The sequence below is a fragment of the Vicugna pacos genome, chromosome 32, assembly GCF_048564905.1.
Source record: "Vicugna pacos chromosome 32, VicPac4, whole genome shotgun sequence".
Classification (NCBI taxonomy): Eukaryota; Metazoa; Chordata; class Mammalia; order Artiodactyla; family Camelidae; genus Vicugna; species Vicugna pacos.
The window spans coordinates 18,360,269-18,378,241 of NC_133018.1; the positions used below are offsets into that span (position 1 = coordinate 18,360,269).

General features: G+C 32.5%; 1 protein-coding gene across 8 annotated transcripts in view; it reads right to left on the reverse strand.

Moving 5' to 3' along the window:
* Nucleotides 1-17,973, reverse strand: part of IFT81 (intraflagellar transport 81) — a 167,663-nt gene that overhangs the window by 40,062 nt on the left and 109,628 nt on the right. For all 8 annotated transcript variants that reach the window (XM_072953298.1, XM_072953294.1, XM_072953296.1 and 5 more), the window contains 3 exons: nt 13,214-13,377; nt 11,801-11,896; nt 7,064-7,210 (listed from right to left, as the gene is read on the reverse strand). In XM_072953298.1, the coding sequence (XP_072809399.1) occupies nt 7,064-7,210; nt 11,801-11,896; nt 13,214-13,377 (407 nt within the window). The remainder of the gene's footprint in view (nt 1-7,063; nt 7,211-11,800; nt 11,897-13,213; nt 13,378-17,973) is intronic.

Below are 17,973 nucleotides of genomic sequence, written 5' to 3' on the forward strand. Positions count from 1 at the left end.
CACTTTTACCACACTCCAAATTATGGAAAACTAAGGACACTTAATATTCAAATGCTGTCCCAATACATAAAGTTATCGTAACTTGGAAAAACAGTAACAATTTAAACTTTAAATATAAGCAGTTTATTGTAAGGTAATTATATCTCAATAAAAGTGTCTGGAAAAAAGGGAAGAAAACCCTCTGTGTAACAAAAGACAGCATATACAAAGTTAAGAGACAAATGACATACCAGAAGAAACCAATTACCTCAGTTAATACACAGAATATTTATAAAAATATGACAAATAGATAAGAAAAATTCAATTCATTAAGAAAAAGTGAAGAAAATAAACAGGCAAATGACCATAGATATATAAATGACCAAACATGTATGTGGACAGATGTTCAATCTCAATCAAGAAAGATGAAAATTAAAACAAGATTCTGTCAGAATGACAAAAAAATTAAAAGATCCAGAATCAAGTGCTGTTTTAAGTAAAAGAGGAAACAGATCCTCTCGTATACTCTTGGTGGGAATAAAGAAATTACTCATACATTCTATAGAACACAACATAGCAGTTAAATTTTTTAAAGTACAAGATAACTATTATTATAACTGTAGGTAATATTTATGAAGTGCTTCCTATAAGCCAGCCACTGTTGTGTTCTGCTTAGTTATATTATAACTGATTTAACCCTTGCAACCATCATATGAGGTGAGGACTGTTATTATTCCCACCTTATAGACAAGGAAACTGAGGCACAGAGCAGTTAAGTAACATGTTAAGGTTGAACAGAGCAAAGATCTGCACACAGACGGCTCCAGAGCTGATTTTTTTAACCTCTAGAGAATAGCCTCTTCATTTACTGACATGAAAAATCTCTAAGACATGTTATTATAAGCAAGTTGCATAATACACATAGTACACCATTCATATTTTTAAATCCACAAAACATTATTATCTATATCTGTATCTATCAACAGAGAAAGGACTGAAAGAGTGTTCAAAACTGGTAGCAGTGGTTTTTCTTTGGAAAAATGTCTGAGAGGCTGGGAATGGGGGAAGGACGTAATCAAGGGGGACTTTTGTTTTATGTGTATTGTTTGATTTTCATATCATGAGAATATATTCAAGTATTAATTGTATAATCTGATTTTTTAAAAAATTATTCTATTTCATTTTATTATTATTATTTATACACTGGAAAAAATCCTACTTGGTCATGGTACATGATTCTTTTAATGCACTATTGAATTCAGTTTGATTTAGGGATGGAAACAGGTATTCCATGCAGATAGAAACAAAAAGAAAGCTGGGATAGCAATACTTACATCAGACAAAACAGACTTTAAACAAAGACTGTAACAAGAGACAAAGAAAGCCATTACATAATGATACAGGGATCAACCCAACAAGGAAATACAACAATTGTAAATACAGATGTACCCAAGATAGGAGTATAAAGCAAACATTACCAAACGTAAAGGGAGAAACTGACAGCAACACAATAACAGGGGACTTTAGCACCCATTTTCATCAATGGACAAATCACCTAGACAGAAAATCAATAAGGAAATACTGGTCTTAAGTGACACATTAAACCAGATGGACTTAATAGGTCTATAAAGAACATTCCATCCAAAAACAAGAATACTACTAATCCATCTGTATCAGGAGTCTCCAGGACCATCCTCATGTTTACTGACTTGCTAGGAGAACTCACAGGACTCAGCATAAAGTCATATTCTTGGCTATGTTTTATTACAGTGAAAAGGTACAAAGCAAAACCAGCAAACGGAAAAGGCACATGGGGTGAAGTCAGGAGGAAACCAGGGGCAAGCTTCCAAGAGTCTTCTCCCTTAATTCCTCCAACGATGAGTTATAATAATGCGTGTGAAATGCTGCCAACCAGGGAAGCTCATTAGAGCTTCGGCGCCCAGGGTTTCTACTGGGGGCTGGTCACGTAAGCGTACTCTGCCTGGCCCCTACCAAAATTCCAGACTCCAGGAAGGAAAGAAAGCAGGTGCTCAACATAAACCACACTCTGTACATACAGTTTAGGCACATGAGCCATTCTTACCAAGGAATGGTGGGAATCCTCCTAAAATCCAAGTTCCCAGATGCGAGCCAAGGGCCAATCTTACGAGCAAGTTTTTCTAAGAGTAGTTTCCGACCTGTTTGTTAACCCTTTTCTGCACTCCATTCTCCTCATAATCCTTTTGATGTTTAAATGCAATTCTATTATGTCTCTCTTTAGTTTTTTGTTCTCAGTGAATACATAATTAATTCTTTTTATGAATGTTTCCACACTTTTCATCTGTTTTAGTCACCTTCATCTAGGCTCTGGCTTGACTATGTCTCCCTTAAACATGAAGCCAAAAATGTAAAATAATATTCCAGGCATAATTTTAGCATAAATAGGATACTGCATTTTTATAATGGAGTAAAATATTTTGATTTTTTAAAGATTGCATTACTAATGGGTGATTCTGAGCTACAGATAAAACTCATTCTAGGACATTTTATTTACAATCCCATTAATGGCATTTCGTTTGCTTAAGCATAATGCTCTTATTTACCAAGATGATTTTGAATCACAATTCTATCATCTGTCCTCGATTGACTATTCTTTCTAGCCTCCTGTCATGTAAAAATTATTAAGGGTTCTGGAGCCAGACTACTCAATCCAAATTATGGTACCACTACTTACTAGCAATGTGACCTTGAGTAAGTTAGCATAAATCCTCTGTGTGCCACAGTTACCTTATCTGTAAAAACTAGGAATAATAATCATATCTATCTCAGAGAGTTGTTCAATGGAATAAATGAGATAATGTATATAATAAGCTTAGCATTGCGTATGGCACACTCTAATTACATAATAAACATTTCTTATTAATCTAAATTATTGATAAGAATAAATAGGTCAGGATCAAGGGCAAAGTGCCATGGCATTTTGGGGGTGACTTATCTCAGAGATGACAGCAATCAAAATTCTTTAGGAATATCAATTCAATGAGATTTATACTTTATTATGCACTTAAATCCAATATAAAAATTCAAGATAGAAAGGACAATTAGATATTCATTATTATCAATTTTTAGTTAGAGGACTGTAGTCTCTAAACATAACCTTTTTGTCACCTATCGAATACTTGAATAAAAAAGAAATCAAGATAGACTAGACTGGTAAGAAAATCTTTATCACTGAGAACATAATTTCAATTGTTAGAGAAACTCCTACCTATGTCAGAAGTCTGGCAGGATAAGAGATAAACACACTCCTGTGCTTATTCTTGTATATTGCCTACAAGGCAATATGATGAAAATAAAATATTAAAATGGTAGCCAAAGTATAATGGAAAGAAGCATTTTTACCCTCTATCTTTTACTAATAAGAAAAATCAAGGGAACACTAATGATAAAGTCTAGTAAAGAACAAATACTTGTAGCACTTGTCATCTGCAATCAGAAGAGTTTAAATTCTCAGACAAAATGTAACATCTGGAATGTGAATTTTAATGGCCATAGGAAGCATCAAAATGCACATTTCAATACTGAACTTCAAAAACTTACTGACTTTTGAAGAGAAAATGACAAAGGAATATAAATTATGCATAATACTTGCTATGCTTTTTCTTACTAACACAGTCACATTCCTAAATTTTTCCAAGAAAAGATTAATCAACTACATATGGATAATCAAGGAATGAAGGTTTATTTCCAAACAAATGGCTGTCATACAGTTTTTAGCAAGCTAACATTTCCAGTAATGGCTGCCTACAATGTGGTCCTATTTAGAGTCAAATATGAATCTTAAAATTAACTCATTCTAATGGTGCCTTGAAGTAGGGTGTGGTGTGGAGGGATAAAGTGGGAGTTTAGGATTTGCAGATACTAACTACTACACATAAAATAGATAAACAACAAGGTTCTACTGTATAGCACAGGGAACTATATTCAATACCCTGTAACAGTCTATAATGAAAAAGAATATCAAAAGGAATATATTTATATACATATATATACTTCAATAAAGAAATTTAAAAAAAAAATTGCTCAGTATTCACTTGGGAAGCACAGCTGCAGAGGCATTCAGATCTGGGTTTAAATCCTTACTCTGCAACTCAGTGTGTGACTTCAGGCAAGTTACTTAAATTTCTCTAAGCTTGTTTCTTCACTTATAAAATGGAGGTAATATTTATCTCATAGGCTTTTTTAAGAGGATGAATTAGGATATATTGTATGTATATATTATTGTGGCTAAATAAACAACATAAAACTTACCATTTTAACCAATTTTTAAGTGTACAGTTCTGTGACATTAAGTGCATTCATATTGTGCAACCAGCAGCAAGGATATGTTTTTAAAGTGTTCAAGATTGAGCACAGTTATTCCCCAGTGAACGGCAGCTAAAATAACTCATTAGTGCTAACTTATTCTATCTTGATTCTGTGTGAATTATTTATCCAAACAGAAACTATTTCATACTTATTTCTACTGAATTGCTCCCAATCTGGGAAATACAAATTTCAATTTTTAAGCTGTAAGCTATATTCCTAGCTTTCAAATTCTTCATCCAAGTAAATGACAAATATATAAAATCATTAAGCGCTAATAACACTTATTTAGCATATAGTATGTACCTGGTGCTATTCTAAGGACTTTACAAGTATTGACACATTTAATCCACACAATAATAATTCTAGGAGGTATATACTAATAACAGTCACATTTTATAGCTGAGTAAAAAGAGGCTAAGAAACCTGCCCAAGGTCACCCAGCTGGTGGGCTGACAAAACCAGAATCTGCACTCAAACCAAGTTCTGGAGACCAGGCTCTTAACTATTCCACTAGGCTGTTTCTCCCACATTCAATAACATGGGGCCCGTGGGAATGATTACTTTTGGATGCCAGATGTCATACACTGATTTAGCCTTTGAGTTTCTCAGAAGCTTGGGCATCCATTATTTTATGTGTTCTTCCTAACGACAATGAAGTGCAATTACTCCCATTTTACAGATAGAGAAGTAATTTGCTCAAGGTCAACAGGAACATGTAAGAAAGACTGGATTCCATGTGGCCACTTGGCCACAACTGTGTGAATCCATAATTTCCCTGAGCTTCAATCAATTGTGAAATGGAAAAAACAGTAATATCTCTTACAAGAAGTAAAGAAATATAAGTTTGCAAAGCATTTAGCACAGAGCCTGTATTAAAAGTGCTCAATAAATGTCAGCCCTCTCTTTCATCATTCTTCTGTGACTCCTGGCATAGTATTCTTTTCAAACACCATGCTACTGTTTCTTGATACCCTCTCACCAACTGCATTAACAGATGGGTGGCAAAGAACATGATTTTTTGGTAATTACCATGTGATACCAAATGAAACCTCAGTGAAGTCCAGCTATATTATATAATTTTAAGTATAACAAACTTCCTCCCTTTTGTCCATATGGTCTACCACTTTATCAAAGTAGAAAACAAAATTGGTCTACCAAGATTTGTTCTTTATAAAATTATGCGTAATGTTCCCCAATACCTTCTGTTCTTTTAGGTAACTGCCAAATGATTTACTTGATTTGTTCTAGTTCCTGACCAGGCATTAATTAAAAATTAAGTTGACATTATTATATCCAAAGTTATCCCTTTCTCCTTAAAAAAAATAGTATACCTTTTTCTGTCCGCAGATATTTCTCCTATTCACCATAATTTGTCAAAAATAAAAGTTAATAGCTTGATACTAAGTCCTTTTCCCTCATATTTGCATAGAGGGAATATCTAATACTGAATTTATAAGTACTATTCATGCCAAATATGGCCATAGTATTTGGTGTTTCTTATCAGCTGGGCAGCATTTTCCTCAAGAAAAGATAAAAATGCTAGGAGTGGGTATGGTCTCTTATAAAGCAAAACTGCTCCATATTAATCTTTTTTTTTTCCTGGATAGCAAGGATGTCACAAAGCACACTCTGTTGGCTTCCAAGTATCATTTAAAATACTTACATGTCTTAAAGCAATCTGGAAGTGGATGTTAAAAGCCAAAGGAATTTTTCAATCAACTGCTGACTTCTGAAATCCACTACCTCCTCAATAAGATAGAAGGCACACTGGGAGGCTACAATCAGGAGCCCCAGAGAAAAGTGGTGCTGTGGAAAAAATTCATCTGTCTTTGGCAAAGTGAAGATTCACTGCCAGTTTGTACCAGTATGAATTCAATTACTTCTCAAAGCCAAAAATGAGATTTAGATTGGAGCAGCTTTTCAAAGTAGCTTCTGCTAGGGGTTAGTAGCTAATACAAAAATAAAAAGCTGTGAGAAGTGGTAAAGCGAGGCAATGTTTAGGAATTAAAATATGACCTATCACTTGATTTGCTAAAAAAAAAAAAGGCACTGAGCTGAAGACAAGATATTTTGCTTCATTTATTCACTCCTTCTTGAGCTAACTTTAGGAAAAGGAGATGGGGGTTATATTTTTGGTGCTTAAGTTTAGCCATCTATAAATGACAACATTACTTGTCCCACTTATCTCATGGTCCTGACAGAAGGATAAATGAAATGACAGCTGTTAAAGCATTGTTCAAAATGTAAAGTATATAGCAATGTAAGACATAACTATTTTTAAAATTTATAAGCATCTACAATGAAGACATTTTAATAGTGCTAGTCCCACTGGCCAGATAAACATTACTGACAAAGTTAGTTAGTGATGATATTTTTCTCAGCCCTCTGCGGAATTATATTTATCAACAAATATGAATATTTGTCTTATCTGTTAGTTCTAACTCATTTGATTTTACTTTAATAACTTAATACTTATAATAAACAAATTCAGCATAAATCCACTTAATTAAAAGGTGAAAATTTGGAACACTATCTCATAAAATCACTAAAATTTCTATCATTATATATTAAGAATATCTCAATATTACTGCAAAGGATTTTCAGTTTTAAATAAACAGGCTCCACAAAATAAATTTACTTCCCATTATTGACAGTCAAACTAAAAAAGTGAAGAACATTAATAGTTTCAAATGAAAACAGTACTCATATTTTTGTCCTATTAAATACCTCAACTTACCTCATCCCCCTTCAAAACTTCGGTGCCATCAAATTCACGGGTCTGATTTGTCTTTACTGACACCTCTCTCTCTAGGTTGGCTAACTTCTCCTTTGCTTCCTGAAGTTCCTCAGCTTTGGCTTCTTTTTTACGAGAAATGATGGATGCCTAATTGAGCATTAAATATGAATGTAAAATAAGACATACAATCAACCTTCTATTATCTTGTGAAATTATGTACTTTTTAGATTTCACTGAGCTAAATTTTCAATATCAGGCTGACTTGTCCTGACTAATAGTGCTTGCCCTACTACCTATTATCACTAGTTATATATTTAGTATGAGCATGTAATGTATATCAAACAGCAACCTAAAAATATTTTGGAAGACAAAAGCCCTGAAAATACTGCACAAATCAGCAGAGAAACAAAAATGCAATAGTAATAAAAATATTAAAATCTTGTCAAGTAACACTCAAATGCTAATGAAAATATATTCTAGGTAAGTAAACAGAAGCTAACACTAAGTTGATTTTTTTTTCTGCATGGTAGGTTTCCTCTCATTGGAAGAAAATAAGAATGCTTTATTCTCAAAACTACGACACAGGTCATCTTATCTAAATTTAATGTCCATGCTTTCAAAATGAAATGTTAAACCATCTATTACATTTGGGGAATTTTAATAAATAAAATGCAGGTTCAAAATCAAACATCTGACTCGCCAGAGTCATGCAAATGTTTACACAATCCAGATGGCTGCTTTTAGCCATAAACGCAGCATTTTATATTAGTTAGCAATTCTTGGGGGATTTCCTTAAATGAACCATGGCTGTACTAGTGTAAGAAAAACATTAGCCGTCTTCTCAAGTGAAACAGTACAAATATTTTCCTCAAATAAATTTGACAAGAGGGGAAATCTCTAGTGCAAACCCTTTTAAAAATTCTATTGTCCTTCCTGTTTAAAAAATGAAAAGACAGGCGATGAAGTAATGTTTCTCTCTATAGAATTATTCCAGCCAAAAATGAGAGGAATGATAAGAGTCAGGATTGTATAGAAATTGATGGTATACTTTCTTAATACAATAAAATAAATAAATATAAACCTCAGCTCAAACCAGGATCTTATTTAATAGATAAATATGAGGGAATATTCCACTTAAGTCTGAAACAAGATAAAAATGCCCAGCACCTCCACTACAACTTCACATTGTCTTGAAGGTATTTGCTCAAACCATTAGACACGAGAAAGCAATAAGAAGCGTAAGAATTTGAAAGGAAACAGTGGAATTTTCATAGTATATGGTTATGTACCTAAAAAAAGTCAAAAGAATCTACGGGAAACAAATCAATAGCTTTCAAAGATCAGTCAGAAAATATAAGGAAAGAAAAGCCCTCATTTACAAAAGTAAAAAATAAAATATGTAAGCATAAGCTAACAAGAGAAGTTCCAAAATTATATGAGGAAAACTATTAAACAATCCTGAAAGACACAAAAATAAACTTAAACAAATGGAGAGACATACCATGCTCTTAGATAGGAAGAAAATATTGTAAAGATGCAGGCTCTAAGGTAATTGATAAATATAAAGCAACTGCAGTACTTTTTAAAAGCATGATTTCTTTCCAGAGCTAGATAAATTGATAATAAAGCTTATCTGGAAGAACATATAAATAAGCATTGTAAGGAAAACCCTGAAAAAGTAGAGCAACTAGGGGTGAAGGTGGATAGTTTTATTAGATATTAGAACTTGATTATAAAACTTTTATAATTAAAACAGTTAATATGGGTACATAAATAGCCAGGTCAGTGGAACAACAGAAAACCTAAAAGAAATCCAATAGCATTTAAAAATTTAAAGTAAAACAGAGGAAGAATCTCAAATTCATTAGGGGAAAAATGAACTTTTTACTAACTGGTATTGGGAAAATTGGACAACTGGATAGCCATATACAGTAAATACCATATATGAAACCTCCCCCCCAAAATACTAAATAGACCAAAGATTTAAATATAAAAAATCAAATCACAGAATTCCGAAAAGAAAACTTGAGTAAATTTCTCCATAACTTGTAAGAAGGAAAAAAATGTTCCTAAATATGACTTGAAATCTGAAATAATAAAGGAAAAAAATGATAAATTTGATTTCACAGCAGTGAAGAACTTTCCCATGGCAAAAGAACACCATGAGCAAAGTAAAAATGCAAATACCAAACGATGGGAAAATGTTACATTTATAAGCTAGATAAAGAGCAAATACTCCTGTTATAAAAAGTTTGTAAAACTAGGAAAAAAGGCCAAGAACCCTAAAGAAACAAGGGTATAGATATTAATCCTTAAAAAGTAATCCCTAAAAATTGAAATAAACACATTTGCAGATCGAGTTTTAATTGGTGGCATAACCATACAGAAGAACTATTCCAAGTGACTTTAAAACAGTTATTTGATTATATGTCCCTAGTGGAATATATCCTAAAGACAAAACAAACTGAAAAATAATTTTCAGCAGTAATCATATTTTTGGTGGTAGTACCGGTACTTTAATTTTGAAACTGCTGTGTGTAAAGTATGTATTAAAGCAAATGATGAATTATGTTGGAGTGGTGAATTATGTTATATAAAGCAAACAATGAATTCAATTATGTTGATGTTACTGAGAACCAGAATTTTCAATGTAGGGTAAGGAGAAAGATGTGAGATTGATGAGGTTAAGTAAAAACCCAGTAGTCTGAACTGGAAAGGTTAGTATGAATACATGGTATACTTAATGAGACAGAAAAAGAAATTTACTTCCTAGCTCTGTTGACTGAAAAGACCTAAAAACAATGGCCACCCCAGCAGAAATAAGGAGTCCTAATACCCAGTTTGTGGTGCGTAAATACCATTTCCTACTACAACAAATGGGGTTCGTAGAAGAAAGTCTAATTCTAGGACTAGTGTAAGAAATGTAAAAGATGAGCCTAGAAATAATCATACTAGAAAGCAACGACATCAACAAAGACAAATACAATCATACAAGGACTCAGAAGTTAACTTGAAAAGCCTCCTATTAGCTAATGGAGCAATCTGAGCATCATTAAGGGAAATGTTTAAAACTTATCAAATTTTACTGTATCTATGATTCATAATAACATGAAACAGACATGCAACCAAAAAATTAAAAACTAACTCTAACTGATCACTTAACCCTAACTGATCGCTGTCACTGAGGAAACAAATGCGTTTTGAAGACCAATAAATAAAGGTAAGAAAGAGCATGTACCCTGACTCTCCTATATAAACTGTAACTCAGGGTAACAAAATAGTTGGAGAGGAGGTTTCTCTTTCCAGAAGTGGTCCAGCTAATAAATGAAGAAGTAATCATAGTATCAACATTTTGCAATCCCTAATGGAATTAATGGACAGGCAATGATAAGCAATGGCTGCTAACATCACACAAAATAAGAGATAACCAAACATTATTCCCTCAAAATGAAAAGTACAAAATACCACCTAGAAAGTATTCCTGACCAAAAAATTTCAAAACAGAATTTGTTCAAGCTTCCAGTTCTAATATATAGGAAATTCAGGAAATAGAGGAACGTTTTAAAATGACACCACAGGGTTGCAATCAGTAAAGCACAAACTATGGCAAATGCTACGGGATAAATAAACAAGTTTCTTCAATAAGTAAATCACAAGAAAATGATTAAATAAATGTATAAATAAGTGGGGAAGAGAACCTATAGATTAAAAGAGACTTAAGTGTATCAAATAAATGCAGTATATAAATCCTATATGGATCCTAATGAAAACAAAGCTGCTAAAAAAATAGAAAATAAGAAAGAAAAAAAAAAGACAAGGAAATCTGAACACTGATTGGATATTTCCCAATATTAAGGAATTACTAAAATTTTCAAATATGGTATGTTGTTTTTCAAAAGCTTTTATTTTTTTAGAGATACAGTCTGAAATATTTATAGATGAAATAATATGAAGCCTAAGATTTGCTTCAAAATAATCCAGTTGGGGCTGGGGGTCTAGACAAAACAAGAATGGCCATGACTGCTATAGCTGAGGAACACACGAGGGTTTATCGAACTGTTTTCTCTACCTTTGTATACAGTTAAATTTTTCCATTACAAAAAGGTTTTTAAAAAATTCTAGCATCCTTGAATAACGGTTTGTTAAGTAGCTCAGTATCTTCTCAGGTTATAGATCATTCTTCATACAAAACTCTTCCTGCCTCGGTTCTTGTTATCTAAGAATCTTGTTATCTAAGAATCTATAGTTGTCATTTGACTCATCTAGAAACACATAACAATATATATACCCTCATGATTCAATATTTGTGGATAAAATGATGAATGCCTTAGCACTAAATTTAATTTTTTCTCTATGTGCAAACTAACTTTAAACCTGAAAAAGTATTTTGCCTTATTTCATTAAAGATTATATTTTGATTTATATCACTTAACCTATCATATAAAAAAATCAAATTCCACACTCAGATATAAACACAAAGAGCTCTGTCACCACAGCTGGCAGGTGCTCAGGAAACTAGGCATTATCAGATATATTGAGTTTCAAACTTAAACTTGCGTCTTTTGTGGTTTTTCCACCAATTCTTTGTTATAATCTGGAGATTAACAATGACAGAAGAACATTGATTCTTTACTTTCTTCTCACTTTAAGACTAATGATAACATAGACCATGTTTATGAAGACGTTTACCAACAAGATTACAGATCTAAATACGTGGGCCAAAAAGAATGGGCTTACCTGTTGCCTATATAGCGACAGTTTGCCTTCAACTGGCTCATTTCTCATCATTTTCTTTTCAATCAGCTGATTGATCTGTTTGTTTATTTCATTTATCTAAAACAGTATAAAGGTTAAAAAGGTTAAAACTCTCCCTATGATCACATAAACTAAGGGACATCTGGCCAAACAAAGCTTTGAACTTACAGTTGTTATCATCAGTGTTTTGATGGGAGGAACAGTTCCGTTAATGTTATGAGCGAGTTGTTATGATTACTTTTAGAAACAATTTGTATTTCATAGTTCATGATACATATTTACACAATTTGATTACTTATATGGATTTAACCATCCATGTCTAAGTTATCCTAAAGTATTCTACATGAAATATTTATACATTGTTATCAAAAGGATGATTTCTAAAAATCTTAAGTTATCCCTTCACCTAGGCTGTGACTTTCAAGTAACTGTAAGTTACCACTTACAGCAAATCTGGACTAACATTCCCAGGGACTTAGTACAAGGACTTCACAAACCCAGCTGAGAGTTGACATAAACATCTGAAAATCCTTCCTGTTCTAATGAATCATCTATAATTCTATGATAGCTGTCCTTTATCCTACTCGTTAATCTAAACTGTTTCCAAATGTAATAAAATAAAACTGAATAAAGCCAGCAGAAGCATACAGTCCTTCAATTAAAAAAAATTAACTGGCTTTCAGTATATCTATTCTTTGAAAAGACTAAAATTATCCTGTTAATCCTATGACATTAAATTTGAGCCAAATTTGACTTGGACATCGAATTTCTATATGTAAATTAAAAGAATAAAATGGTCAGAACTATGTATTGAATTGCAGTGACTATTGAGCACATTAAAGGACTGCAATCAAAACTTTTCAGTTAATTTTCATGATATTTAATTATTATTTTAAAAATGTACATTTGATTAGTGTTTTATTTCTGGGGAACAAAGATGAAATATGCTATCAGGTTTCAATGAGCAGTACAAGAAAGTTTAGTAATTTCAAGCAGGCATAAAAAGCTAATAAAAAACATTAGCTTTAAATATAAAATTGCTATAATATTATTCTTGGAAATAAAAATGAATATTTAAAATATTAAAAAACTGCCATCTAAATGATTATGAGCATATATAAAACCATGAGTCAATCATATGCATTAATGTATACATCCAAGTTACTTAAGTTTCCTAATCAGTTGACTAGGTTTTTATAACAGCATGTGGATTAAGTAACAGCATTATGTGCTATAATTTCTCATAAAGAACAACTCATAAGAGTTGTCAACTCTTAGCACAGGTTAACTTAAGAGTCAAAAGTAGCACACTACAGAGAGCAGTTCACATAATTTTCACAAGACTGGGGATGAGATTAAATTGGGAGCTATAAAAAGAAGATGATTGTTACTTACTTTAGATTCAAGTTCAAGAAGATCAGAATGGCCCATAGCAGGCTCTGAAACCACTTTTTGTAAAAAATGCGATTCTTTTTTCTTGTTCTCTAATTCTTTAGGAAATTTTTCAGTTACCATATATGAATTAAACTTTATCTCCTCCTCTAGCCTCTTCATTAAACCTGTAAAAATAAAATAAATGAATGTTCAGCCCAAGAGAGTTGATACAGTGATGCTTTGTACAGTTTAAAATATAAGACCTGGACAGTAGGGCATATCCATCGAAAGCATTCTGTATAATATCTATATAGAACAGTAAAAGATTGGCCATTGAAATTTTTGATGTTAATTAGAATGATAATGAAGGACAATTTACATAGAAGAATAAATTACAGAAAAAGTAATATTATGATCATTCCAAATTACCACTTAATTCTTTTATACTCCACAATATAAAAAAATAACATTTGCAGAGCCAAATACATCATCAGGTCCTGTTTTGTCCTCTAAGTATTTAAGGAATCCATGAACCAAATTAAAACACAAATGAAATCTAACCCAGGTTCTTTCCTCTAGAAGCAGTCATTTATCCTTTTCCTTTCACAATACTTATGATGTAATTTATATTTTCAATATTCATGAATGGTAAAACATTATAATCTTCAACTTTAAACCAATGAAGACATTACTAAAGGTATAAGTTAAAATTTGAAAAAGAGTAATTACCTATACTCATAAACATTTTCAGTTTTCCACGTTTGGTAGCTTTGATTTTGTAAAGTATTAATATACAGTTAAGTGGCAACTTAAATTACATTTTTAAGATTTAATAGTTTTCTTATTCTGGCAGAGTGCACAAATATACATACACACAGATTTTCAGTGAATAATAGTTCTGTTATAAATTCCCAGCCTCAAGAGCTTTAAAAGGTTTATTTCAGATCTTTCCATTACACATTTATAAATTCTGGCTCAACTTTTTAAAACAGTGGATTTCCGGTTTAAGTAATCTACGAAAGTAGATTGCATAATAAATCTGGCCCAAAGCCTTAACATTATTTTTAGTTCTGCTGTGCACATAATATATACACATATATTAATGTGTAAAAATTTATTAATGGCAAATTCATGAGTTTTCCATTCACCTCTGTAATCACCCCCTCTCCACAGCCCATTTTAGGAGCTGGGGAAAGGAGGGAAGAGAAAGTGTTTAATGAATCACACTTATAATTAGGTAGTCATTCCTATATGGTTTCCAATTAAACCTACAGCCTGGCTTCTTTGGCTATTAGATGACTAGTTTTTCCATCTTCAAGTCCTTAAACATATCATATGTAATCAGAGACGCAAGGAATCAAGGTCTCAAATGTTTTTCAAGATTTAAAATTCTTAAATATTACTTTCCCTGTTTAAAAAATAATCCATAGTAACAAAGCAGATTAATGGTTGCCTGGGGAGGAACAGAGAGGCAAAGAGGGGCAGGAGTGAGATATTACAAAGGGGCACAAGGAAATGTTTGGGGGTGATGGATATATTTGTTATCTTGATCGAGGCTGATGGTTTCACCAGCGAATACATATATCAAAACTTCAGTGTATACTTTAAATATGTGCAATGTAGTCTACGTCCATTTTACCTCAGTAAAGCTGTTAGAAAACATAAAGTTACCATCACATTTTAAATTCTTCTCTTAAAAATTTTAACATATACCTTAAAAAGCAGACATATGTTTCTATGCAGTTTTTAACAAGTTATCTTTCAAAATCCTGGTGAAATTAAATATAAGGTCACTAAGATTTCAGCAAACTTTCTGATTAAAAACCCTTGGCGGGGATAAATTGGGCGTTTGGGATTTGCAGATTGTAACTACTGTATATAAAATAGATAAACAACAAGGTCCTACCACACAGCACAGGAAACTACATTCAATATCTTGTAGTAACCTCTAATGAGAAAGAATATGTATGTGTATATGAGTGTGTATGTGTGTATAACTGATTCGCTAAGCTGTACACCAGAGATGAATGCAACATTGTATACTGACTATACTTCAGTTAAAAAAAACTCTCTAAAAAAAAAAAATCTCACTGATCCTACAACTGAATGAGTAGCTTGTTTTACATAATAAATCTCACGAATATGTAGAGTATAAAGGTAAATTAACTTCAGTGAATGTTTTATAATATGGTTGTTACTGTAAAAAAATACGAATTATACTGTTACACTAAAACTTTTATGTTATTTAAGCAAATAGAAACTTTTTGTAAGTCATTTTTTGTTACTAAAAAATTTAGATGGATCTAAATTTTGTTACTAAAAAATTTAAACTAAATGAATCAACTGAACATCAGCTTAATTTATTCTTTTCCTAGGCTGCTGAGTATAATGCTTAAGGCTCTGCTTCCCAGGAAGATGTGAACAAAGCAAGAACTCCTTAACTTCCTACTCCCCACTTCCTGTCCACCCACAAAAAACACATACTGCACACATAATATCTTATTTTAATATTTTCAGCCATTTTTATTCTTACTTGAGTCCCCTCCCACCTGTGGAAAGGGTCATTTTCTTCCTATCTAAGATTTAAGTCTTTACTCCCACCTCCCAACTATTTAACAGATTATTTACTGAATGCTGGCTGTGTGTAATCTAGTGTGCTAAAGCATGGAAATAGAAAGAACAATTATGACTTGGGGACTAGCCTAGAGTTTAGCTGAGTCAGAGTCAGATATGCCAACAATTAACATATTGCAGTAATTGCTGTAGAACATTCAATGCAACACATGGAATACAAGGGAGGACACAGGAAAGGCTGTTATCAATTTTCCCTTTTTCCTCCTGAATCTTCAAATCTTCATTTGTCTGACTCTTTCCTCCAGCCTATAAACACCACTACACGACTGTCCTCCCTCAATTCTCAATCATTTGCACACACCCTCTCTTGCCTTCTTTTCAAACACAAGCAGTCAGAAGAAGCCTGCCCTTTTATCTCCACTTCTTTCTCTGTCATTCGCTCAGCTCACTATATTTATGTTCTTTCAGGTCACTGTGTATTGGCATGGAGTGGCTTCTACTCCTTTACCTCTCCAGCTTTAACCCAACTCAACTGCCACACCTCCAGGAAGCCATCTGACTCTTCGTTAGGGTCTGGTGCTCTTTGCCTCTTTGTTCTCACTGAACCCTGTGCTGAGCTCCATCGGTGTTTTTGTCGCACTGCACTGTAATTGCCCAGTGCTTCTTATTTCCCCAGTAGATTCTGAGCACTTGAATAGAAATATCTTTGCTTTCTATTCCCAGCACTTAGCACAGTACCTGATGTGTAGCAGGTGTTCAATAAATATTGAATTAATGGACTATTGGTTTGAGCCAATTATTTCTATTACTACTTAACAATGCAACTGATTTTATTGTTTAGTGGCATCCACTAACATATTACTTATATTAATATTTTAAACCAACATTTCAAGAGATGCCCCAAGCAGAGCAAGTTTATTTGTCCATTTTATTACTAAATAGTTTGTATTTCCTGACCCAAACAATTCTATTTAGGTTAGACAGCCAAAGCAAAATAAAGTCTAACAACTCAAAAAGTGAAGTACTATTAGTACTGTAAATATCTCTTGATATTCTGTTTAGTTATCAGAATTAAAACATAATAGCAAAAAATATTTAACCTAATAAAATTAAGGATAACAAATATAGTAGAAACACACGTTCAGGCTAACATTTTAAATTGTATTAAACTGTATGGCTCAATTGATTATTTTTCTGCACACGAAATCTTTCAGATTTGTATACATTATCTTCATTCTCAAAAACTGACTAAGTGGTAAGTTCTAAAAATCACTTAGCAAGGATGGACCTATGTAAACAAATTGCTTATTGATATTAATTTTTAAATAGCTACAATTTAATGAATTTACTTTGAAGACATCTTAATTTTTTACAGTAAAGATATGAAGGGACATCAAATCCAAACAACACATACTGAGAAGATATATTATATATTATGCTAAGGAGAAAAAAAAAGCATTAAAATTTTCGTCTTGAAAATTAACATTCTCCTAAAAAGCGAAAACTTAGTGAATAAATAATCAAATGAGACCAACAACTAAATGCACACCAACTTCCAGGTATTGCCTGGATCTGAATCTATCACTGAGAGGAGTGAGAGATTCTATGGAAAGCCATTGATTAACATCTATTTAACCATATATGTTGCAGGGAATACTATACTGGTTTCTTAGATATCAATTAAATATACCATGTTTCCTTGATTTTAAGGTGCCATCAATTATAAGACACCATCAACTAAATTACAACTACCATGTTAAATGTATATATGAAGTGTAAAATATACTCCTGTTGCAAAAACAATTAAAATTGGAAAGAATATGTGTCTAGAATCAAGGAAACACTGTATTATCTCTTTTAGCAGCTTTACTCAGATATAATTTACCATATAGTCATAAGATTCATCCATTTAAACTGTACAATTCAATGGTTTTTTTAGTATATTCACAGAATCATATAACGATCACCACAATCAATTTTAGATCATTTTTATCAACTTCAAAAGAAACCTCTATACCAACTAGCAGTCACTTCCTCCCCCTAAACACTCACCCACCAACACAACTGTCCTCCCCTACAATCCCCTAACTAGTTTGATTTTTATTTCTATGGATTTGCTGATTCTGGAAATTTCATACAAATGGGATCATATAATATATGGTCTTTTTGACTAGTTTCTTTCACTTAAGATGTTTTGGCAATTCATC